The sequence below is a fragment of the Leucopleurus acutus genome, assembly GCF_964270905.1.
Source record: "Leucopleurus acutus genome assembly, chromosome: 19".
Lineage (NCBI taxonomy): Eukaryota > Metazoa > Chordata > Mammalia > Artiodactyla > Delphinidae > Leucopleurus > Leucopleurus acutus.
In genome coordinates this window covers 28910169-28936983 of record NC_139161.1, presented here as the reverse complement: position 1 = coordinate 28936983, position 26815 = coordinate 28910169, and the positions used below count along the sequence as shown (strand labels likewise).

At 35.9% G+C, this 26815-nt stretch overlaps 1 protein-coding gene across 2 annotated transcripts in view; it reads left to right on the top strand.

Moving 5' to 3' along the window:
• The window catches only part of VMP1 (vacuole membrane protein 1), a 130129-nt gene that overhangs the window by 86765 nt on the left and 16549 nt on the right, over nucleotides 1-26815 (top strand). For both annotated transcript variants that reach the window (XM_082860175.1, XM_082860176.1), the window contains exons 8-10: nucleotides 15231-15311; nucleotides 19204-19320; nucleotides 24144-24205. In XM_082860175.1, the coding sequence (XP_082716301.1) occupies nucleotides 15231-15311; nucleotides 19204-19320; nucleotides 24144-24205 (260 nt within the window). The remainder of the gene's footprint in view (nucleotides 1-15230; nucleotides 15312-19203; nucleotides 19321-24143; nucleotides 24206-26815) is intronic.

Genomic DNA, 26815 nt, shown 5'->3' with positions numbered 1-26815 from the left:
GGCACTGATAGGAGTGGATGCCGGCCTGCCTGCCTTCCTAAGAATTACCATATGGTTTCTTTTCAACAGAAAGCTAAGCAGGGATAGAGGGAGGAAAAGGAAGCAGCAGATACTGGCTGGTTTTACTGCTGGTAGCTTGGACTGTGAAAAGGAGGAAAAAAACTCTGTGTAGTTATCTGGAACTTCCAAAAATACTGCTCTACTTTTTATCTGAAAATGTTAGCAAATGCTGATGGTCAGACCCTGAGAAAGTCTCCTGAAACCTTATTTCTTCCATCTCTTCTTTGCTTCTAGACTACCCAAGAGATATTTTATGTCTAATAGATGATTTGTGAGTTTTACGGTTAGTAATCATGGTGAGGTGACCATTACAGATGTAAATAACTAAAGAATTTCCTCTTATTTCCTGGAGACAAGAATATGTTGATTAAGAACTAGCATTCATGTGTAGTAATCTCATCCATCCTTACCCTCTTGTCATGGAGTATTTGGTAAACTACTTGGTTGCACTGCAAGGCAGATTTGATAAATTTTCAATTCTTAATGCATTTCCTTCCTTTCCTCCTTCCTGCTGTATAGCCCTCTTCCTTCCTTGATATTAACATGTTGCTCTTCTCTTTTTGAAATTAGAAACAAAACAAAACAAAAGCCTCTTATCCCCTCAACTTGTGATGTTGCCCTAGAACTGAGCTCACATAGTGTCTAAAAATTCTGACAAGGTATTTTATTTCATTGGTTCTCAGGGTTTCTTTCTTGATAGTAATGTCAAGTAATACCAGTCTAATCAATTTTGTCCCATAATCAGTTTTGTCTCTTAATTATCATGGTGATAGATATTATTATCATCATTTTGCAGAAAAGATGAAGAAACTGTGGCTCAGGGAAGTTTGAAAACAACAAAGTTGGTGCTCTATCATTTGATGTTGCAGTAAATCTGTAGAACTGGTGTTCTTATATTCTGTTTCTCTTTTTCATGCTTTCCTTTTCATTTTTTCAGTTTCCGTTTCAAACTCAGTAGGTTTCCTGAGTCATCTCTTTCCCCATCTCTACCAATTGCAAGCCACCCACCATCCCCATATACACACTAGATTATTTATTTATCTCTCAAGAGAAAAAACTTGGTAGAGTTTTTTAGAGGAACAGTCTTCCTCTACATTCTTAGCCTGGCTCATTCCCTCACCTCCTTTAGGTTTTTAATCAAATGTTACCTTTTCTGTCAGGCCTTCTCCAACCATCGTATTTAAAATTACAACTTGCCTGCCACCCCATTTTGTAGTTTTTGTCTCCTCCCATTAAACTGTAAGCTCCATGAGGATCCAGATTATCAGTTTGATTCAGTGTTGTATCCATTGCTCCTGTAATAGCATTTGGCATTGTAGTAAACACTTGCTAAACGTTTATAGAATTAATGGTCAAACCACAATGTCCTCATCTTTATATTCTTTATTACCATGCATGCATATACCATATATATATGGTAGTTACCAGCTTTTTTGGGTTGAATTTAATTGCTTTTAAATAAGAATTTTGGTTCTAATTTTGTCTTCTAAAATTCTGTATGGGTAAAAACTATATGTAGTTTTCCCAAAACTCAGCACTTAAAGCTTTTCTTTTCCTTCTCTTTTCATGGTTGAATTTATTCAGTCTTCATATGTTTGAGTTATCAAAGCTACTAATTACCACAGACAGACTCATTAGAACCATCTGTAGGAAAGTAAAAAGGTTTAGATTTTTTTTCAATTGAGATTTATTATCAACTGGCAACATGGAAGCAATATTAAGAGTAATTTATGTTACAACCACTTTTGAAAAGTGTTTGGTACTGTCTACATAAACATACCCTACGATCTAGCAGTTCCATTTTGTAGATTTATACCTAGAAGAAAGATGCTCCAGAAGACTTGACAAGAGTAGTCATAGCAGCATTATTTGTAATAACCCCAAACTAGAAACAACCCTAATGTCCACCAACAGTAGAATAAATAAATTGTGGTATATTCATACAAAGGCAGCAAATTGATTATTGCCACGTGCAACAGCAGGAGTGAATCACATGGACATAATGTTGACCTACAGAAGCCAGAAATAAAAGAGGACCTACTGTATAATTCCATTTATATAAAGTTCAAAAATAGGCAAGCTACATTTATAGTAATAGAAGTCAATGATAGTGGTTATTTTGGGAGAAGAAGTAATTACTAGTAGTGCCACCAGTGGGGTTTCTGGAGTTCTGGTAATGTTCTGTATCTGGATCTTGGTGGTAGTTACATGGGTGTGTTCATTGTAAAATTTCACCAAGATGTATATTTTAGATTTATGTACATTACTGTGTATCTGCTGTACAGCTAAAAAAAAAAATAGTTTTACCACCCTCCCACCAAAGTAAATTTGGTAATAAATATATGAGTACATGTAGAAATTCATTTAATTATATAGCTGATATAGCTGATATCTTTCTATTTTAGGCACAACTCTCTGAAATGTGTGTCACTCATGGACCTTTATTTTTTACTATACTCCATGTTACAGACTACATTGATTGTACTTAGGGCCTATGCGTGTGTAACTGAAATAATGTTTTGTGAAACAGTATTTACTTGTATCACATGTACTGATCTCACATTTTTATTCTGTTCATTAAAAAGATGCTATTTGTGACCAACTAAATTTTCACAATATGCAGTCTAATAAAACCATACTAAATAATAGAAATGTATAAATATGAACAGGAGCAAAATCTGAATTTTCAGATTTCTAGATGGATCAGGTTTTTAGTACGTATTAAATTTAGCTAGTTGCCAAAACAAATGGTTCTTACTATTTCAAAAAATACACAGATCTTCTTTGTGTTCATTTTTAGACATGACTTCATAGATTTTGATTAATGTGTGATTTGATTTTTATATGTATATGTTTTATGTGTAATCCCCCCTTTTTCAAAGGGGAAAAGATGGTGTTTATGTTCTTCAATTTTATTTTTAATGTGTCAGAGAGAAGGAAACCATATCCCATTTTTAGATAATGACAAAAGCAAGCAATAGATAATTCTAGCTAGAAAATCCAATACTGTTTTATAATCATTATTTTTAACTTCCTAAAAAGTAGTGTACCGGATGGGATATGAAGACAATAAAACAAATGTTTACTCGTTACACATTGGAGTACACAGATTTCTCGTATTTGTTATTTACAGTTTTGATTTTTGCCCCATCTGTGAACCATCTAAGGAACCATTAGTTCCTTATTGGTTTTTTTTCCTTCTTTTTAACTGCTGAATCCTTATTTTTCTTAATTGAGATAAATTGACATCTAACATTGTATTAGTTTTAGATGTACAACATAATGATTTGATGTATGTATATACTGCAAAATTATTACCACAATAAGTTTAGTTAACATCCATCACCACATATTGTTACAAATTTTTTTTTCTTGTGATGAGAACTTTTAAGATCTCAAGTCTTAACTTTCAAATATACAGTACAGTCCTGTTAATCAGAATCACCATGCTGTACATTACATCCCCAGAACTTATTTATCTTTTAACTGGAAGTTTGTACCTTTTGACCACCTATGCCCGTATCACCCATCCTCCATCCATCTGCCTCTGGCAGTCACCAACCTGGTTTTCTGTATGTATGATCTCAGGGTTTTTTTTTTAGATTGCACATATAAAGTGAGATCATATAGTATTTGTCTTTCTCTGACTTATTTGACTTAACATAATGCCGTCGAAATCTATCCATGTTGTTGCAGATGGCAAGATTTCCTTCTTTTTTATGACTGAATAATATTACAATGTGTGTCTTTCTATCTTTATGTATATATCCCACATTTTCTTTATTCATCATCAATAGACACTTAGGTTCTTTCCATGTCTTGGCTATTGTAAGTAATAATATTTCAATAAACCTGGGCGGGGGGCGTTGCAGATATTTTTTCAAGATAGTGATTTCATTTCTTTTGGACCAAAACCCAGAAGTGAAATTGTTGGGTCATATGGTAGTTCTAATTTTAATTTTTCGAGTACCCTTCATACTGGCTGTACCCATTCCCACCAACAGTGCACGTCTTTTTCTCCTCATCTTTGCCAACATTTGTTATCTCTCTCTCTTTTTATTTTATTTTATTTTATTTTATTTATTTATTATTTTTTTTTTTTTGCGGTACGCGGGCCTCTCACTGCTGTGGCCTCTCCCGTTGCAGAGCACAGGCTCCAGACGCGCAGGCTCAGCGGCCATGGCTCACGGGCCCAGCCGCTCCGCGGCATGTGGGGTCCTCCCGGACCGGGGCACGAACCCGTGTCCCCTGCATCGGCAGGCGGACTCTCAACCACTGCGCCACCAGGGAAGCCCTTTATTTAGTTTTTAATGTTTATTTATTTTTGGCTGCGTCGCATCTTAATTGCGGCACACAAGATCTTTCATTGCGGTGCACGGGCTCTTCGTTGCGGTGTGAGGGCTTTTCTCTAGTTGCGGCACGCAGGCTCCACAGTGCATGGCTTTGTAGTTGCCGCACGCGGACTTAGTTGCCCCGCGGCATGTGGGATATTAGTTCCCTGACCAGGGATTGAACCCGCGTCCCCTGCATTGAAAGGTGGAATCTTAACCACTGGACCACCAGGGAAATCCGAACACTTGTTATTGCTTGTCTGTTCTATGATAGCCATTCTAATAGTTGTGAGGTGATATCTCATTATGGTTTTGATTTCCCTGATGATTAGTGTTGTTGAGCACCTTTTCATGAACCTGTTTGCCATATGTGCATCTTTTTGGAAAAATATCTGTTCATATCCTCTACCTATTTTTTAATCAGATTTTCTTCTATTGAATTGTGTGAGTTCCCTATTTATTTTGGATATTAACCCCTTGTTAGATACATGGTTTGCAAAAATTTTCTTCCAGTTGTTATGTTGCGTTTTCATGTTGTTGATGGTCTCCTTTGCTGTACAAAGCTTTTTTTTTTTTTTTTTTTGCGGTATGCGGGCCTCTCTGTTGTGGCCTCTCCCGTTGCGGAGCACAGGCTCCGGACGCGCAGGCTCAGCGGCCATAGCTCGTCGGTCTAGCCGCTCCGCGGCACGTGGGATCTTCCCGGACCGGGGCACGAACCCGTGTCCCCTGCATCGGCAGGCGGACTCTCAACCACTGCGCCACCAGGGAAGCCCCAGGCAGAGGACTTTTATTTTATTTTTTTTTTTGCGGTACGCGGGCCTCTCACCGCTGTGGCCTCTCCCGTTGCGGAGCGCAGGCTCAGCGGTCATGGCTCACGGGCCCAGCTAATCCGCAGCATGTGGGATCTTCCCGGACCGGGGCACGAACCTGTGTCCCCTGCATTGGCAGGCGGACTCTCAACCACTGCGCCACCAGGGAAGCCCTGTACAAAGCTTTTTAATTTGATGTAATCCTACTTGTTTATTTTTGGTTTTGTTGCCTTTGCTTTGGTGTCATATCCAAAAATCATTGCTAAGACCAAAGTCAAGGGGCTTACCCCCTATGTTTTCTTCTAGGAGTTTTATGGTTTCAGATCATATGTTCTAGTGTTTAATCCATCTTGAATTGATTTTTGTGTGTGGTGTAAGATAGGGGTCCAGTTTGATTCTTTTGCATGTGGCTATCTAATTTTTTTCATCACCGTTTATTGAAGAGACTGTTCTTTCCCCATTGTATATATATATATATTTTTTTTTTTTTGGCGGTACACGGGCCTCTCACTGCTGTGGCCTCTCCCATTGCAGAGCACAGGCTCCGGACATGCAGGCCCAGCAGCCTAGCCGCTCCACGGCATGTGGGATCCTCCCGGACCGGGGCACAAACCCATGTCCCCTGCATTGGCAGGCGGACTCTCAACCACTGGGCCACCAGGGAAGCCCCACCCCATTGTATATTCTTGGCTCCTTTGTCACAAATTAATATTTCATATATGTGAGGGTTTATTTCTGGGCTCTCTATTCTTTTCCATTGATCTGTGTGTCAGTTTTTAAGCCAGTATCATACAGTTTTGATTACTGTAGCTTTATAATACAGTTTGGAATCAGAAAGCATGATGGCCCCAGCTTTGTTCATCTTTACTAAGAGTGCTTTGGCTATTCTGGGTCTTCTGTCATTCCATACAGATTTGGGGATTGTTTGTTCTATTTCTGTGACAAATGCCATTGGAATTTTGTTTGAGATTGCATTGAATCTGTAGATTGTTTTGAGTAGTATGGACACTCTAACAATATTCTTCCAACCCATGAGCATATAATGTCTTTCCATTTATTTGTGTCTTCTTCAATTTCTTTCCTCAGTGTCTTATAGCTTTCAGTGTGCAGGTTTTTTACCTCCTTGGTTAAATGTATTCCCAGGTATTTTATTCTTTTTTGGTGCAATTGTAAATGCAAATGTTTTCTTAATTTCTCTTTCTGATAGTTCATTATTAGTGTATAGAAACACAATAGATTTTTTTTGGCTGCATTGGGTCTTTTTTTGCAGCACATGGGCTTTCTCTCTAGTTGTGGCGAGCAGGGGCTACTCTTTGTTGTGGTGTGCGGGCTTTTCATTGTGGTGGCTTCTCTTTGTTGCAGAGCATGGGCTCTAGACATGTGGGTTTCCATAGCTGTGGCACGCGGGCTCTAGAGCACAGGCTCAGTAGTTGTGGCGCACAGGCTTAGTTGCTCTGCAGCATATGGGATCTTTCCGGAGCAGGGCTCAAACCCATGTCCCCTGTATTGGCAGGCGGATTCTTAACCACTGCGCCACTAGGGAAGTCCCCACAATAGATTTTTGTATATTGATTTTTTATTCTCCAACTTGACTGAATTAGTTGATTAGTTCTAACAGTTTTCTGGTGGAGTTTTTAGGATTTTCTGTATATAACATCAGGTCATCTGCCAACAGAGAGGGTTTTACTTTTTCATTTCCCATTTGAATAAAAATGATAAGAGAGTAAGCATCCTGTCTTCTTCTTAATCTTAGAGGAAAAGCTTTCAGTTTTTCACAAGACTATGATATTAGCTGTGGGCTTGTCATATATGGCCTAATTCCCTCTGGACCCACTTTGTTGAGAATTTGTGTGATGATTTTTCCTTTTTTTTTTTTGAGGATTTTTGCATCTGTGTTCATCAGGGATATTGGCCAATAATTTTCTTTACTTGTAGTGTCCTTGTCTGGTTTTGGTTTTGGGGTAATGCTGGCCTCTTAAAATGAATTTGCAAGTGATCCCTCCTCTTCAGTTTTTTGGAAGAGTTTGAGAAGAGTGGTGTTAGTTCTTTAAATATATGGTGGAATTCACTAGTGAAACCATGTGTTCCTGGACTTTGTTGGGAGATTTTTGATTACTAATTCAATCTCCTTACTAGTAATTAGTCTGTTCAGATTTCCTATTTCTTCATGATTCAGTGTTGGTAGGTTGTAGGTTTCTAGAAATGTATCCATTTCTCTAGGTTGTTCAATTTTTCAGCATGTCATTGTTCATAATAGACTCTTATGAATCTTTGTAGTTATATGGTGTCAGTTGTCATATCTCCTCTTTCATTTTTTACTTTATTTATTTAAGCCCCCTTTTTTCTTGGTGAGTCTAGCTAAAGTTTTGTCTAATTTATCTTCTCCAAAAATCATCTTAGTTTCATTGACTTCTTCTATTGTTTTTCTAGTCTATTTCATTTATTTCCACTATGATCTTTGTTATTTCCTTCCTTCCACTAACTTTGGGCTTAGTTTGTGCTTTGTGTTCTAGTTCCTTGAGGTATAAAGTTAGGTTGCTTGAGATCTTGTTCTTAATGTATGCATTTATCACTATGAATTTCCCTCTTAGAACTGCTTTTGCTGCATCCCTTAAGCTTTCCTATTTTGTGTTTCCAATTTCATTTGTCTCAAGATATTTTTTTAATTTCACTTTTGAGTTCCTTGACCCATTGGTCGTTCAATAGCATGTTGTTAAATCTTCACACATTTGTGAATTTTCCAATTTTCTTCTTGAAATTGATTTTTAGTTTTATACCACTGTGGCCAGAAGAGATACTTGATATGATTTCAGTCTTCTTAAATTTATTAATACTTGTCTTATGTTCTAATAAATGATCTATCCTGGATAATGTTCCATGTGTGCTAAAGAAGAATGTATATTCTGATGCTTTTGGGTGGCATGTTCTGTAAATGTCTGTTAAGTCCCACTAGTCTTATGTGTCATTTAAGTCCAATGTTTCCTTATTGATTTTCAGTCTGGTTGATCTATCCATTGGTAAAGTGGAGTATTGTATTGAAGTCTCCTACTGTTATTGTATTGCTGTCTATTTCTCCTTTTAGATATGTTAATATTACTTTCTTAAAAAAAATATTACTTTCTTATTTTGGTATCTCTTAGTCCACTATAATCTTGTGGGTCTCATGGACACAAGTCCTGTTGACTTTCAAATCTAGATGTTTTGGGGGCCTGTCTATCAGGTGGAAGTCTTAAAAGTTGGGTCATCAGGTGTGGGTTTGTGGGGAGCCAAGCCTTTTGCTCTACAGGAAGAAGATGGGAGTTGTGAGTTCAGGGTGTTCATGGCAGAAGGTGAGTTCAAGAGCTTCTTCCTCTGTTGGCATCCTGAATGAGAACTGTCTAATCTCTTATTAAAAGTTCTAAATCTGTAAATTATTTCTAGAATAAAATTGCTTTCCTGAAATGTGTTTATATGATGTATTCTATTTGCTCTATTATAGAATTCTACCCTAATTTCCAATTTAAATAGGAATTCCAGGGATCATCTCTGATTTAATAATGTAAAAGCTATAAATTGGATATTGAAACTTTCATTTTCAAAAGTAGTTGCACCACTCTGTTCTGATCACTTTTTTTGGTAAATGTATGTGTATTTTGTAATCCAGCATCCTGTAGGTACTGAATTAAAAATTTATTAATTAGTTTCTATTGTCACAATCACTTTACTTCGTCAAATTAATATCCCTACTTTATCTTGTAATTCTAGAGTTTGTTTCTTAGCAATCTTCATCTTATAAGTTTGTGTGAGTCCATTATAATTCAAAAAAAGAACAGGGACTTCCCTGGCAGTCCAGTAGTTAAGACTTCGCCTTCCAATGCAGGGGGTGCAGGTTTGATCCCTGATTGGGAAGCTAAGATCCCACGTGGCTCATGGCCAAAAAAGCCAAAAACAGAGAACAGCAGCAATGTTGCAACAAATTCAACAAAGACTTCCAAAAACATGGTCAACATCAAAAAAACCTTAAAAAAAAAAAAAAAGAATAGATGATATGTGACTCTTTTGAAATTATACTACATTTAAAGGAGACCTCAAATATGCAATATTAAAAACATCAGTTACATTAATGATATTGTTGAGGATGTCAACACTAAAGTAAACTATTTTGTTCACTTTGAATTTAATAAATTAATGCTCTATATCTTTCTGTGAAAATAGCTCATAAAGAGTCCTGATAACAGGTAGGAAATTGCAGTTAGGAAACATTTTATTCTGTTTTGTTTTGTTTTGTTTGCGGTACGCGGGCCTCTCACTGTTGTGGCTTCTCCTGTTGCGGAGCACAGGCTCCGGACGCGCAGGCTCAGCAGCCATTGCTCACAGGCCCAGCCGCTCCGCGGCATGTGGGATCTTCCCGGACCGGGGCATGAACCCGTGTCCCCTGCGTCGGCAGGCGAACTCTCAACCACTGTGCCACCAGGGAAGCCCTTTATTCTGTTTTTAAGAGGAGAAAGATTTAAAAATTATGAGTTATGTTTCATTGTAGTTTCTGTGAAGATAATAATTAATCGTACCCATTAACTGTGTTCTTTACCATGTGTAAAATATTAGTCATTGTAGAAAATACTTAATTACATGGTTATTAGGATCTTAACAAGTTAATATTTCAAACTGATTGTCCATGATGCTGAAACAGCTTACAACATTAAGTCATCATTACTATTTAGCTCCATTTCTGGTTAATAGAGAATAATATGACATAACATATTTGACTGGGACACAGGAATTAACAAGTCATTTTTAGATGCCAAAAGAACTTCACAAATACAGTAGATATTAACACAAATTCCTCTTATACACAAGAAATTATTGAAACAGTTGCTCTGTGGTTTTTAGTATTGCCCCTGCAGCCACTTCAGTGTCAAACCCAAGAAGAGCAATAGCTTAGCAGAAGTTTTAACATAGGGAATTCCCTGGTGGTCCATTGGTTAGGATTCCAGGCTTTCAGTGCCAGGGGCCCAGGTTCAATCCCTAGTCGGGGAACTAAGATACCGCAAGCCACACGGCACAGCCAAAAAAAATAAAAATAAGATAAAATCCTTTAAAATATATATATATTTTAAAGAAAAGAAGTTTTAACATATAACATGTTAAGAAGGCAGTTAATTTATAAAACTGCTGACCAGTTACCTCACACTGATGGTGATAGTTCAGCTCAAACTAACATAAGGTATTAACCGAATACATACTTACCTCCAGTAATAATGCATTCGTTTTGCATGTTTAGGGATTATCTGTTGCTTTGAAAGAAATCTTGGAATTTAATGTGATCCCTTATCATGAAAATGAAAAGATTTTCTGTTACCATTTGAAGATAAACATTATTTTATATATTTAGATCTAAGTTGACTTCTTCAGTTCAAAAATTAGTATTTTGCAAGCTAATTATTATAATTAGCTGTACAGTTTCTCTTTTCTTAATCTTAAATATATTTCTTAGGAAGACGAAATGTGAAACAAAAGTAGTGCAGGAATATTCATACTTGAAGGCATTGTTTGTTTTTCTTTATTAATCCTTGAAATCTCAGTAGTAAGGACTTATTGTAACTTTTCTTCATCTGCCTTCTGTAGTCATTGGAGAAATGTTCCTGGTGTCTCTCATTCTTACTTTCAGAAGCATGATCGGTTACGTACATAATCACTATCAGTAGGAGTGGGAAAGATAATTTTATTTACTTGTATTTTGTTTATTTACTTTTAAAAAGTAGAAAATGATATATGATTACTAGTTGTAAATGCATGTTGCTTATTTAGATAGAGCTAGAGGATGAAACCCCTCTCAGGCACTTAAAATTGTGAAATACTTGAGCGTTGTGAAATGTGAATCCAGCGAAATGAAACTATTAAAAGGAATTTGGTTTTAGTTGTACAGATTTTTTTTTAATGAAGAATGACAATTGAGGAAGTAAGTAATCAAATTGAACTTGCTACACAGTTCCCACAAACGCAAAAAAAGAAAACGATTAAAATGAAATATTAATTTGATATTTAACTTGAATTTTGAATCTCACATATTAATTTGTTAAACTTTTCCTTTAAATTATTGTTGTTTATTATTATTGGTGCACAGTTTTTCTTGGCTAGTTTATTTTATCTGATGGCCTAAAAAGAATAGCAAATTTTGTTTGAAATTGTTCTTTTTAAACTTTAGTAAAAGAAGGTTTTTTTTCCTGTTTGTGTGTGTGTGTGTGTGTGTGTGTGTGTGTGTGTGTGTGTGAGAGAGAGAGAGTTGTGTTTATTGTCTGATATTATACCTATAGTACATTTTTCTCTCTTTACTTTAAAAGCAAACACAAACAGAAATATTTTAATGCATAGAAAATGTTAGCTTTACATCATTAGAAAGCTGTCAAATAAATGCAAATAATGAAGAAGTACTGAAGTTGTTTAAAAATAACTTCTAAAATTGCAGAGCAACAAACAAGGAACATATAATTACCTTTAAGATGTAGAACATTTTAGACAATTAAAAAATGATGTTTTTAATAAATGTTAACAAAGCCTTTAAACCCATATCAATAAGTTTTGAATATGACTTTAAATGTGAAATAAGTTTAAAATAAAAACAACAAAATATAGTTGTGTTTATGAAATCTAAACATGAGTTAATTTACCACTGTAAAGTATTTCAGATTTGGTGCAAATACAAGTGTAATGCTGCCTTGAGTTTGTTTTCATTACTCTGGCAAGGAAAAACATCAAGAAAATTCTTCCTCGAGCTGCATACTCAGCTTCTGTTGGTTTCTTGTGATGAAAGCAACTGTGCAGACTTATTAGCTTAATTTAAATAAACTTTTATGAATTATTTAATATATAAATGTAATTTTAATTCCAAGAATATTGTGAAAGACCTGGAAAATAAATTATAGGAAGTGAAAGTAGCATGCTCATGGTGTGTGTGTGTGTGTGTGTGTGTGTGTGTGTAACACATAGTAAGATTTATGAAATCCATTTTCATTAGATGACTGTCAGACTTTTTAAAAAGTAAAACTCCCCATTAAAAAGGCACTTAACTTATTTTCCTTGTAAAATATGCCAGCTAAAAATTAATTAAAAACAAAAGAGTAAAGGGAACTTTCTATTATACTTATTTGGGTAGAGTAACGCTTTTCCTTCAAACAAAGATTCTTGAAGCACCGTTAAGGATAATTGATGATGGGCACTCAGGCATCCGAAAGAACAAGGAGTTTATTTTCATTTTTTTCTTGTCTAATTTCTGTTAAGTAAAGAGATTCTGCCAAGGGATAAAATAGTTCCTTACTTTCAGGATGTTTTTAAAAATGATTCCTTGAACTTCTCTAGGCTTAAATATTTTTGTTAGTTTGTATGTTAGCTGATCTGCATAATGTTAAACATTTTTTCCTTTATATAAGCCAATTAGTATAATCATACCTCTTTTTCAATTTAAATGTATGGGTGTATGTATCTCTATAATAGAAAAATACCATCAGTTTAAAATGATGACACTATCATAGTCACTTGGTTGAAATAAATATAAGAATCTAAAGCCTTGAAATTAAGATAAAGGAAAACAGGATAGCATATCTTTTATATACAACACCTTGTTGATCTTGTCTACACTATTTTATGCAAAAAACTAATTTTTTGTAATTTTATATACTGAAGACTGCATAAATGCTGCAATAGAAAAATGTTCCCACATTAGTCTGACTTGGCAAATAGGTTTATAAAAAGTTTTGTTGTCTTTAAAATAAAATTTGTATAATTTTTGTTTTGTTTTACTTTTTCTTCACAATTGAGTACCATCTTTCACTAAAGTAGATTTGCTATGAAGATATCAAGGGCTGTGAAGGAAGGCGTTTTCCTGAATTTATATTTTTAACTCTTGGGCTATATTAATTAAAATTTCATAACTAATTTATAATATAATAGTATTATTTGGTATTTTTAAAACTCAAAACATTTCTATTCATTATGGCCAGTTTTTATTTAGTGCTCTGATGAATTACAAATTTAGTAATTTGTGACTTACGTAAATTATTCAAGACAATTGGATGTATAGTTTTAAATAAGTTATATAGGAAAACTGATTTCATTATATATTCCTAACCAGTTTTTAAATCAATAAAATCAGTATTTCACTCTTAATGCAGTCAATGTTAATTTAAGAAAAAAAATTAAATCTTCAGTTAGAAATATGAAAAAAAATACAGAGAACCTTTTGCAGCAGTAATTTAGTTGTTTAAAAATATTAAATCTGATATATTTTATTTACTAGACGAGTAAGCCTAATCCCAAAAAGAAAAATTCTGTCTTTGAAAATACATTGCAAAATTACAAAATTGCATTGTAGAATTTAGTTAATGATTAACTTTGATAGCCTATATGTTTGAACTTGAAAGTATTTGTATTAACTGTTGATATCTGTTAATATCTCTTTTTTTAATTTATTTTATTTGTTTATTTTTGGCTGTGCTGGGTCTTCGTTGCTGCTCACGGGCTTTCTCTAGTTGTGGTGAGCGGGGGCTACTCTTTGTGGCGGTGCATGGGCCTCTCATCGCAGTGGCCTCTCTTGTTGCTGAACACAGGCTCTAGGCACGTGGGCTTCAGTAGTTATGGCACACAGGCTCAGTAGTTGTGGCTCTTGGGCTCTAGAGCGCAGGCTCAGTAGTCGTGGCACACGGGCCTAGTTGCTCCCCTGCATGTGGGATCCTCCCAGACAAGGGCTCGAACCCGTGTCCCCTGCATTGACAGGCGGACTCCTAACCACTGTGCCACCAGGAAACCCTGTTAATATCTTTTCAAATATATATTATTGGTTTAATTCCTTTGACTTTCTCACCATCCTCAGCAAGTAAGTAGGTGGAAGGTCTTTTTTTTTTTTAATTTCAGTCTTCACGGTTGTACTTTGATACAGCTGTTCAACATAATATTATGGGTTAAAGTGGTTTTGTGTGTTTGTTTTTTGTTTTTTGAATCTACAACTTCTGTTGTGGATTAGGGAAGTGCTTTAAACCCTCTTCCTGGTCTATGAAGGAACCTTCTATCACTTATATTATGACCATTCTATAAGACTGTTGACTATTAGAGTATGTTGAGCTAAAGAGAGAGGAGTGTTCTATGACGTGAACACTTCTAAAAAGACATTCACACATTAGCTAATATCTTTTAATTGTATCAATTATTTTCATTGAAATTTTGATTGGAGTATATACCATTTCAAAACCAGAAAACAGGTAAAGTCAAATTTCAGACTGGTACTTTTAAGAAAAAATATATGTAATTACAGCATCCTCATGCTAGAAAAGAAAATCGTGGAAATAAATTGGCCAGCCAAATGCATGTTTCAGCCTGGGAGGTAGAAGAGTGAAATAAAAAGAGCGGTGATTTTAGAGCCTGAAGTATCTACTCTGCCTACACCCGAGAATTATTGAAAGGCTCCAATAAAATGTTTGTGAAAACCGTTTTATATAACTAGCACAAACTGTGTAAATGTAGGATATTCTTTGTTTTGTGGGGTAATGAATGGTTAGTTATTGCCACATAACTGTTTTTTTTCCATCTTTTGGCCAATGATCAGTAGAGGTATCTTCATTGGCTATCTTGAAAAATCCTGTGGTTTCCTACCCTGATATTAATGAGGGAGTAAGTCTGATGAGTTAATTAAAGGAAAGAGAAAGAGATATGTGGTAGACTAGCATTTCCAAAAGAATGGGTTGGTTCATGGTTGGTTTATAACATTTTGTCCATCCCTAGCTAATCCAGAGAGAACCCAAAAAGAAAGTAACAGTGTTTTGGCTTATTCTTGAAATGTGATAAAAGTTTATCTTTAAGGATGTGTAGTTAATGTTTTATCAAGATTTTATTTGCATGTTTTTCAGTGCACCCTGCTGTGATTTTTTTTAATCATTCATCTTATTAAATGAATCAATGATTTCAGATTATGAGACATTTGATATTATAAACTCTGTAAAGAGCCATCTTTCTTTCTTCCTTCTACTTTTCATTAATGTTTTGATATCCTCCTTTTATACAGGACTTCGCCTCCCGGGCTAAACTGGCAGTTCAAAACCTAGTACAGAAGGTTGGATTTTTTGGAATTTTGGCCTGTGCTTCGGTAAGTGAATTGTATTTAAGTAGTAGATTTAATGAAGAGTGGCCCCTGCTTGCCACAACTAGAGAAAGCCCTCACACAGAAACGAAGACCCAACACAGCAAAAATAATTAATTAATAAACTCCTACCCCCAACATCTTCTTTAAAAAAAAAAAAATAGTAGATTTATATTTCGATCCAATTTGTTTTTAAAAGTACATGACTGGGGCTTCCCTTGGTGGCGCAGTGGTTGAGAGTCTGCCTGGCGATGCAGGGGACGCGGGTTCATTCCCCGGTCCAGGAAGATCCCACATGCCGCGGAGCGGCTAAGCCCGTGAGCCATGGCCGCTGCGCCTGCGCGTCCGGAGCCTGTGCTCCGCAACGGGAGAGGCCACAACAGTGAGAGGCCTGTGTACCAAAAAATAAAAATAAAAAAAAATAACTCTATAAAAAAATAGCTCAATGTCTCAAATTGCAGATTTATGAAATTGGCATTCCTTGATGAGTTGGTGTTTATCCTGGTCCTTTTCTAATATAATAGATACAGTTACATTTGAAATGGGGTGTTTTGGTCAAAGTTTTCTTTGGTAGTCTGTACACAATTCTTGGTAGTTCAGTGGTAGATTTGACCAGAATAACTAGATGTATCTAGTTGGTATGATAAAAGCTTCAATTATAAGTAAAATTCAGAAAATTATTGTCTACTGACCCACAGTTACTTTATCCATTATGTATTAGAACTTGAATATATCCTTGAGTACCCCTTTCCTCACCTTAGCAAAGTAAATGGCCAAAAAGAGAAGACATTTGGTGCCAAAATTTCTAATGTGATATCAACATTCTAGAGATATTCTAAACTATACATGTGCCTCAATTACTATCTTTTGACCCTGGCAATACAAGAAATTTTTGTAATCTAACTTTTCTTTTCAGTGTAGAAGCTCTTTATCACAATATTGATCTCAACTATTTGAGCAATGTGTAGGTATGTTGTAGTGTGACGTAGTGGGTGAGAATTGGTTTTGGAGTCAGGCTTACTTGGGTTCCTAAACCAGGTTTGCCTCTTAGCTATGTAGTCTCAGTGTCAATTTACTCTCCTTGAGCCCTAGTTTTCTAATGTTTAAAATGGGGCAATAGGGACTTCCCTGGTGGTCCAGTGTGTAAGACTCCGCACTCCCAATGCAGGGGGCCCGGGTTCGATCCCTGGTCGGGGAACTAGATCCTGCATGTATGCCGCAACTAAAGATCCCACATGCCACAATGAAGATCCCACGTGCCGCAACTAAGACCCAGTGCAGCCTAAATAAATAAATAATTTTTTTTTTTTAATGAGTTAGTAAGACACTCATTACAAAGGTTGATGTGAGGATTTAAGATAATATATATGAACTAACACAGTGCCTGGAAGGTGAACTAAGACAGAGCTCAACCATTTTTTATTGTTATTCATCAGCTTTGTATCAACCCCTGACTGCTTGGATGAAGAAGTGAAAGCTGTATTCCCTTTCCTCAAGGATCCTGAAGTCTAGTGAGGGAGACAGTTTAAATACAATAATAAGTGAAAGGTGCTGTGGAAGCCCAGCACAATAGGATTAAGCTGAGAGGACTAAAGAACGATAATGTCCTTAGTTTAGAAGCTAAGAGAACAGTGTGAGAGCCATGTTGCCTGGGTTGAAATCCTGAAATCATGCTCTACTGCCATTAATGCTGGACAAATTGCTTAATCTGTCTGTCTCACTTTTCCTATCTATAAAATGGATGTAATATCATATAGCATTGTTTTGGGAATTAAGTGAGTTGAGGATGTAGAAACCTTAGAAAAGTACCTAACAACTCAATAAAAGTTAGCTTTCATTATTCCTGGGGAAAATACAAGAACCTTTGATTTATTAAAGCAAAAAATATTTATTCTTTGGCACTCATCTATGCCTGTGTCTTCCCTGCTAAAATTCCACTTTCTATACTAGCCAATCTTCTTTATATTTGACTAGGAATAGTCAATAGCCAACATAAATTAACAGATCGATTTGACCCTCTAAGAACTTTTTATTAGGAAATTGTTAATACTTATATTAAAGTATTAAAAGTATGTGTACTTGATTTAAGGTAAGAAGGTAAGTAGAGGGTAAGGTAGGAAGAAGTTTGTTTTTGATAAATTTATTTATTTATTTTATTTATATTTGGCTGCATTGGGTCTTTGTTGCTGTGCACGGGCTTTCCCTAATTGAGGCAAGTGGGGGCTACTCTTCATTGTGGTGCGTGGGCTTCTCATTGCCGCGGTTTCTCTTGTTGCGGAGCACGGGCTCTAGGCATGCGAGCTTCAGTAGTTGTGGCACACGGGCTCAGTAGTTGTGGCTCGCTGGCTCTAGAGCTCAGGCTCAGTAGTTGTGGCACACGTGTTTAGTTACTCCGCAGCACGTGGGATCTTCCCGGACCAGGGCTCAAACCTGTGTCCCCTGTATTGGCAGGTGGATTCTTAACCACTGTGCCACCAGAGAAGCCCAGAAGTTTATTTATTAGTTAGTTATTTTGTTGTTAACATTTAAACTAAGGTAAAACTCTTAATTGAGGGAAAATCTCAAAGCTACTTAATAGTTCTTTTAATTCTAATCTTCCTTTCTGTGTATTTAGTTAACAATTGAAAAAAGTAACATGCATATGTAACAACAAATTCATTGATTATGCTCTTCTGAGAGTATCCAACATAAAACTTCTAATTTTTATCTACTCTGATTACATATCTTGTGTACTTTAATTTCCATTTCAATATGCTGTGGAGCCTGATAATAAAGGAAAACAATTAAAATTTTAATTCATGGAGTTGTGAGAGTCATATGAGAAAATATAAGAAATGACAGTTGTAAGGATGTGGAAGTGACATTGTTATTAAATGGTTATAAGACAGATGAAATTGCATAAAGCATTTGAATTTGGATAAGAAAAATAAAATTAAGCTATTGAATCTGAGTTTTATTAACAGAAGAATACTTGAATTCTGATTTAGTTATGTCATTGTTTTTGAAAGAACATTTGTGACAAATATCTTTTAAACAACTGGGCTTTTATTTGAAAGTCCAAACACAAAATTATATAAATTAATTAGCTTATAAATGGTTCCACCAACAGACACAGGACAAGAGTACCTCTGTGGGAGAAAAATGGATGAAGTGCTCAAAAAGAGCTTGTGGTTTCTTTGCATTTTTACATGAAATTATCTATTAGCATTCTTGAAACGTGGGAATGTTCAGAAAAGGTATTTGTTGTGAATCACTTCTTTGTCTGGGACTGAGTATTCACAACATCTGAATTTGTGCTCTTGTATTTCCACCCTTGATTTTCTTCCTAGAATGAATCACATGACCCCATGGCCTTGGGCTGTCATAGATTAAAAAAATTCATTATTTGTATTTTACTTTATGTTGAGAAATGAAAGCACGGCCACCTATAAATGTATTTGTGAATTTACAAGAATGTTTTCTGTAGATGTGAGTACTTTCTAGATAATCTTTTTCTTCATTTATACCTCACCTTATAAAACAGCTACCAAATGGTCAAGTATCTACTGAATGGAATTAAATTCCTGTTGATCCATTGGCTTTATCCAGTTTTAATGTGATGAAAAAAAGTATATTTATGGGGCATTAGTCATAAGTAATGCAAACAAAAGGACAGCTGTGTTTGCTTTGAACAAATTAAGCAACTGCCTGGGATGAATATGTGACACAACTTATAGAGACATTAGAATACTTGTCAAACTATCCAGACAGTCTAGTACTGATCAGGGAACCCATACCTCTCTTTCCAGTGGTAGACAAGGCTTAACACATAATTCCACACACCTATAGGTGGTAAAATTAAACTGTTTTTTGGATTATTTATGGACGTTCCATTTTAATTTTTTCTTTTTTTAAATAGATTCCAAATCCTCTGTTTGATCTGGCTGGAATAACATGTGGACACTTTCTTGTACCTTTTTGGACTTTCTTTGGTGCAACCCTGATTGGAAAAGCAATAATTAAAATGCATATCCAGGTAATTATACCCTTTTGACTCCCTGTTTAATGATGATGAACCCCTTAAAAGACACTGAAAACATATTCTCCTTGCTCTCTCCAAGGCAAATTGTTAAGATTTTGGTTCTGCTTCTTGGTTGGTAGCATGCTTAGGTATTCAGCCACGGAACATCGTTTGGAAGTTAGTGGATTTCAAGCAGGTTTTCCCTACTCCTATTGGAAAGTTGTTCCCCTTTATTATTTTTTTTCCTTGTTTTATTTCTTTCCTTCTTTTTTCCTCCCTCCCTTCCTTTCTCTCTTTCTTTCTTTATTTCACTTTTGCCTTGTGAAACTGTTTATCCAAGAATTTTACCAAACGAAAATAGTGTTCCTGTATAGGAAAATGCACACCATATTAACATACGTAGTCCAAAGATGTTTTATCCTTACTGACCATAGGCTGAGGAAGTAGTCCCTTTCATTAATTCTACTTTTCTTTCTCACGTTCTATATATAACACTTCCTCTCAAGGCACAAATATCCTTTACAAAATACCAGCCAGATGTTAATGTGGACAATGGGGAAGAAAGGGGCCCTGAGGAGGCGAAGAGATGTGGGTTTTGGTTAGAGATGTGAGGATCTGTTGGTCTTCAAAGACACTCTTAACAAAATCTTTAGGATAGGGCTGTGTGTGTGTGTGTGTGTGTGTGTGTGTGTGTGTGTAAATAGGGGAGAGGAAAGAGGCCAATAATTTAAATGAGAGGAAATGGATATATGCTTCTAGGACTGTGATATGAATCAATAGGTGTGGTATAAAAGGCAAATCTTACTAGAATAAAATAAAATTAACGTGGAAAGAATGTCTTCATTAATGAAGTTTGCAAGAAGGAAGCATTCACCAAAGGAAGGGCAAGAACAGTGAGTAATGTCTATGCCCTGGTCTGATTCCTTAATAATTAAAAGCACATCTATCCCCCAAGTTTTTGCTTACCACCTCTTTACCTCCAGTTCTTAGAAGAGAAGAATGAAAAAGGAAAACTTCAGCTGCTTCTACCTGCCCAGTTTCTCATATTAGACTTGGGCATTTAGGATGAGTTTATTGAGCTTGTCATCTACTCTCTGGCCATGCTAATCACTCAGAATTTCAAGGCTTTATTTTTCCTCCTTCAAGGAATATAATTGCTCCTACTTACATTAAGTGTATTGTTCAGTGACGATGGGTTTTTAAATACTGGAATGCTAGTTACTTTGGGAAAGATTTAAAATACTATAATAGGGTTTTTCAAATGATAAAATCATTTAGCTTTTTGAAGTCCTTTGAAAGTATTAATACCTAAGGAACAATAGCAGATTATTTTAATTCCCTTTATAACAGCAACTTTTCTAGGAATCCATAAATTTAATGTATCCTGCTTTATGTACTAACTTTCTATAAAATACAATAAAATATATTATGCTAAAAGTACCCTATAGTTATAGGGTATGTAACTTATCAGACTTTTCATTATAGCATATTCAAAAATAGTATATTTTTTTAACATTCTCAGTAGATTTTTTCAAGTTATCATAATAATGCTTAATGTTTTAATATAGTACTTTACACTTTAAAGTACTTAGTGTATGCCACCCGATTTAATTCTCATAATCCTGGGATAGAGAAATTACTACTCCCATTTTGTAATTATCAAACTTAGAGAGGGAAATAGGTAATAGTTGCCTAAAAGAATAAGTAACAGCTGGAATTTGAACCAGAGTCAGCTTCAAGTTCAGTGTTCTTTCCACTCTTTTGCAATGCCTTCTTAACTGTATTTATATGATCACGAAAACTGAATTGTTTAATACCTGCTGTTTATCAGGACTTGTGCCAGGCAGTTTGCATGGTTATCTCAGAACAATCCTGTGAGGTGGTTATTATCCCCATTTCATAGATGGGAGGGACTAGAATTCAAACCAAAATCGTGCTATCTGTTAAACCTCCCCTAAAAGTTTGAAATCAGCCCCCCTAATAATGTTAATTAAGGATTTCTCTTTCTACTGGACAAGTTCAATTCCTCAGCCTGTAGAAGTTCCCTTAGAAATATTTCCTTTCTCCTAAATGATGAAGAAAATAAGGAGTCAACATACTCATATAATATTTCATGTACCATATAATTTACTTATCATGTGTATTATTTATTGCCTTTCAACTTTCCCCCTACCGCCACACATACGTGTACAGAAATATAAGCTCCATGAGGGCAGAGGTTTTTGTTTCTTGGCTCCCTAAGGTATTCTAGTGCCTAGAATAGCATCTGACATGTCCTTGGCGCTCGGTAAATATTTAATATATGAATCAGTCTAAGATACTTCTTTCCATTGGAGGACCCTTCTTTTATAGATATATAGTTTCTTCTTTGTTCATTCTGGCACCATTAGTTCCCTACACCCATATATATATTTTTTTAATTATTCCTACTCTACCCTTATTTCCTCTGTGCACATGGTTGACATGGCTGACTGGGCTCTTTGGGGATCTGTGCCTTTTGTTTATTTGGTAGAATCCCCACCCAGACCTCAAGCTTGAATGATTCTGAGACATATGTTCTTAAATGTCTTGCCCAGCACAGTGAATTTTCAAGCTGTTATATATAAGAAGAAAGTCTTGTTTTGTTTCAAGAAAGTCTAATTGTGCAATTATCTGGGCATTGGCTTATTTTGAATGTTAGGAAATGACGGTAGGGAACACGTGGTGGTGAAATCACTGAGAGGCAAACCATTACCTCTGTTTCTTAGTAAAAGATTTATAGCTCCTGGGCTTTCCTGGTGGCGCAGTGGTTGAGAGTCCGCCTGCCCATGCAGGGGACATGGGTTCATGCCCCGGTCTGGGAAGATCCCACATGCCGCGGAGTGGCTGGGCCCGTGAGCCATGGCCGCTGAGCCTGCGCGTCCGGAGCCTGGGCTCCGTAACGGGAGAGGCCACAACAGTGAGAGGTCCGCGTCCCGCAAAAAAAAAAAAAAAAAAAAAAGATTTATAGCTCCAATTAACTGGCTTTTAGTATGGATACTAGAAGAGTCCCCATATATTAATGCTTTTCTCCCTAAATGATCTCTTGTAATTGTCTTATTAGTTTCATAATCTTCATACATCATTTGTGTAGGATTGTTGATAAATCATCATCCATCTTGTAATTGTTTGATATCTATATGTGCTTACTTTTTTCATGACATAAGTAAATACCTTTTTCACATTAATAGATACATAAACAAACACCAAAAAGGACTGTGAACTTATTTTTTTAGTCTTATTTCCTCACACATATCCAGCTGTGCAGCTGCCAATGTCTTTGTTAACTGTAGGACATTAAGAAAATATCATTGCCTCATTAGTCTTCTACCTGAAATAATGAGCTTTAGTCTGAATTAGCCACTTTCCTGAGATTCATAATGGATGGCTAAAAAGAAGACTATTGTTATTTATTTTATTTCTCTTCCCTCCCATTTGGTTACATAGGCTATAGTTACTATTTAACAACAGTAACAAAGCACTGGAGAGTTTGTTATCAGGAACTGGGAGAGAGAATCTAGAATTAGTCATATTTATTCAGAGAATTATTCTCAGTCCTTTAAAGCTAAACCTTAATATCACCTTCTTGAATCTCTAATTAATTGTACTTATATGACCTTTTCTTTCTCTCAACTTCTGTAACACATTGTTTTCACTGCTAATGACATTTAGAGTTTATATCTTTTGTACTTAACCATCTTTCTACTATGTATAGAAAAATTTTTTAATTTCTTCAGGGTATTGAAGAAGTATTCTTCCCATCTTAGTGTTCCCTGAAAGCCCTTAATAATGCTTATATTATCCATAGTAAATACTTTTTGTAACATTTGTTGAGTTGAAAATATTTGCTACCTGTTAGCCTAAAGGCATCTTTACTTGTAAGTTACGTATCAACATCTTTAATTAATAAAGAATACCTCAATAATACCAAATTGACAATGACCCAGCTCTGATAACGATCCCCCAAAACTTGTTGATGCCTTTGCTTGTACCTGAAACCTGAAATTCCAAGCTCATTCAGGATCTGAGAATGGAACTTTCATGATACTTTTATAAGAACTGTCCAGGAAGGACATAGTCTTTTCAAAGATCCTCTTGATTAGATTTAGCCCAGACACCTATCATCAGGCTGATAAGCTTTAATTTCAGTGGTGGAGGCTATGTGGGAACCCATGACTTTAGTTGTATACACCATTCTAAAACACATAGAACGGGCTTCCCTGGTGGTGCAGTGGTTAAGAATCTGCCTGCCAATGCAGGGGACACGGGTTCAAGCCCTGGTCCAGGAAGATCCCATATGCCGCGGAGTAGCTAAGCCCGTGAGCCACAATTACTGAGCCCACATGCCACAACTGCTGAAGCCCGCATGCCAGGAGTCTGTGCTCTGCAACAAGAAAAGCCACCACAATGAGAAGCCCCGCGCACTGCAACGAAGAGTAGCCCCCACTCTCTGCAACTAGAGAAAGCCCACGCACAGCAATGAAGACCCAACACAGCCAAAAATAAATAAATAAAATAAAATAAAACACATAGAACATGTGGGACATCCACCCAGCCTTGGGTTTCATGACTCACATTTCTCCCTCAGACATGGTCACGTATCCTGGCAAGACTAGAACTGTACTTAAGGAAAAACATCTTTAAAATACAAAGTACATAGCATTTGTCAAATGGTGTTTTGTTTTGTTTCTTAAAATTTTTTTAAATTGCAATTAGCAGCAGCATGGTCACCTTTTTAGACTATTATCAGAATTGTGAATTTATATTGTGTTTTTTTTTTTGATGAGAAATATTTATTTTAACTGGCATTTTCTTTACAGAAAATCTTCGTTATCATAACATTCAGCAAACACATAGTGGAGCAGATGGTGGCTTTCATTGGGTGAGTAATTCTTTAAGGACTAATATTATCATGGTTTGAATGGGAAGAAATATATAAAAAAGACTTCGTTGGTATAGAATTTTTGTGATAGCTCTTTATTTTTTGAGAAGGAAAAATCTTTTGCCCTGTTATTATTTAAATTGAAGGTGAACCTCGTTCCCTACAGCAGGGAAGGATGAAGCTCAGATTATCCTTGTTTAATTTTAAACCAAACATGTATCAAGTCATATAATTCTTGATTTAAAAGAAGCTTTGCAGTTTTAGACTTGCCCCTCCAAAGAAGTATGAAATTCTCTTTATGTAAAAGACATGTGTATATAGTTAGAGTTTAATGGTGCTTTGGTACAATGCTATGACTTTTAGCCAAAATTGGATGCCAGATACACAGTTGTATTTCATTTATATATAAATCTTACATAAAATATTAATATTTCATTAAATAAGGCATGATAAGATATTACCAAAATATGTGTTCTGAATCTATTACTTCACTAGAGAAAAATTAGGCCATTTTAAAAGGCTAAACTATCCAAAGCATTTATTTTTGTGTTTAAAGAAGTCAGACCAGTTTTAACATACGTTTTAAATGACAGTGTCACAAATTTTTTGGAGTTTACTTTGATAAAACAGTAAAGAAAGACCTGTTTAGTGAATCAAATTAATGTCAACTGGAATGTGAATCCTACCAGATATTAAATGAACCCTTTTTTTTTTCAATATATGATTTTTTATTCAGTGTTTACAGGTGAGAGGTTTTCTTTTCATTTAATAGCGTTAACTGCCCTATGGTGGAAAAGTGTTAAGTTGGAATGCCCTTTATGTAGTTTTAACACAAATCTCTATTTTAAAAGCCATTTATAAAACAAGACGTTTATGAAAATATTCACTATTAAACAACTGCCACTTGGTAGTGAGCTCATGAGTATTAGTTTTATTATTCTTTGAACCATGCACTATATATTATCTTACTCTTTTCTATGTATGATATATTCTATGATAAAATAGTTTTTAATATTTTCTACTTAGGTATTAATGTAATAATTGAGGAAAAACATATTCTTGAGAATATACTCAGTGGAGCAGGCTAATGATTTTATTACTTCCTAAGCTTCTGATTAGAAATATGGATTATGGCTTGTAAATTAAATTTTAATTACTCCAGTTTTTTGTTGCCTGAATTCTTACAAAGTGGTTTATAAGTCACCATATATCACATTCGAAAAGAAAGAGGGAATATTCTTGTCCCTTTTTTTAAAATAAGAAGACATTTCATCCGTTCCTAGAGATTATTGTGCCACCTTGAGAGAATTCTGAGGGACATGTAGGACTACCACACAAACCACACAGACCCACACATTGTAGGAATGGCTTTGCACGCAGCATCCTACATTCTTTCTTTCTCCTTTTTCCATGCTGAACATTTATAGAAGGAAGTTTTCCAGCTACTTCTACATCCTCGCCACTACCACCTTTTGTTTCCCCAGCTTTTGGAGCTTCTAAGAAGTTATATTAGTTAGCTACCTATCTCAAACACCCACATCCAGTTTCATTTCCTTCCAATCAGTTCATCATACTGCAGTTAGTAACCTTTTAAAAATCATACCTGAGCCTGTCACCACCACTGTCCTCACTCCGCAGTTCCTCCACTTCTTGAAACCCTTCACTTGTTTTCCCCTTCATTCTTAAGATAAAGCTAAAACTCCTTACTGGGTCTCTATAGCCTTGAATGAGCTATCCCCTATAGTTTTCTCTGCTTGAGTCTCTCACCATTGGTCTTTGCTCAGGCTTTTCCCTTTGTCCTGTTCAGGGTTTCTCAACCTTGGCACTATTGACATTTTAGGCCAGATAAGATGTCTTTGTTGTGGGGGACTGTCCTGTGCATTGTAAGATATTTAGCTGCGTCCTTTTCCTCTACTCACTAGATGCCAATAGTGTCTCCCAGTTGTGACAATCAAAAATGTCCCCAAACATTGCCAAATGTTCCATGGCAAGTAAACCGCCACTGTCACCACCAATCCCATTGAGAATCACTGGCCTAGATAATGTCCTTTGGATTTCAGCTACTATATTCACAAAAACACCTTCCCTGACTAGGTCACAATTACCCTCTTTCCTAGGGACCTCTTTTCTCAGCAGTATGTACTACATGCACTGACAGTTGTATTTTTACATTCATGTTTGAGGGTGTATGATTACTGTCCTTTTACAACTAACCTGTAAACTTCTTAATGGCAGAGGCCATGCCTATTTTTGTTCGCTGTTGTGTCCATAGCATCTGGCATCTTGATTGACGCATAGCAGATGCTTGATAAATATCTGGTGAATAAATGAACAGGTGGCGTCCAAATAAAGATCTGGTCAGTAAGAATCAGCAAATCATTTGTAGAGCCCAGATTCTTCTGTTTCCCCAGCCTTTGGAGTTTCTAAGAAATTATATTAATTATCTACAGTAAATAGCAATAAACGTATCTTTAAGCTTAGGCCAATGTATTAAAGTTAGAATTTCTTATTCCTTATGTTTTTCAAAATCAGTAGTCCTGGGCTTCCCTGGTGGCGCAGTGGTTGAGAGTCTTCCTGTCAATGCAGGGGACACGGGTTCGAGCCCTGGTC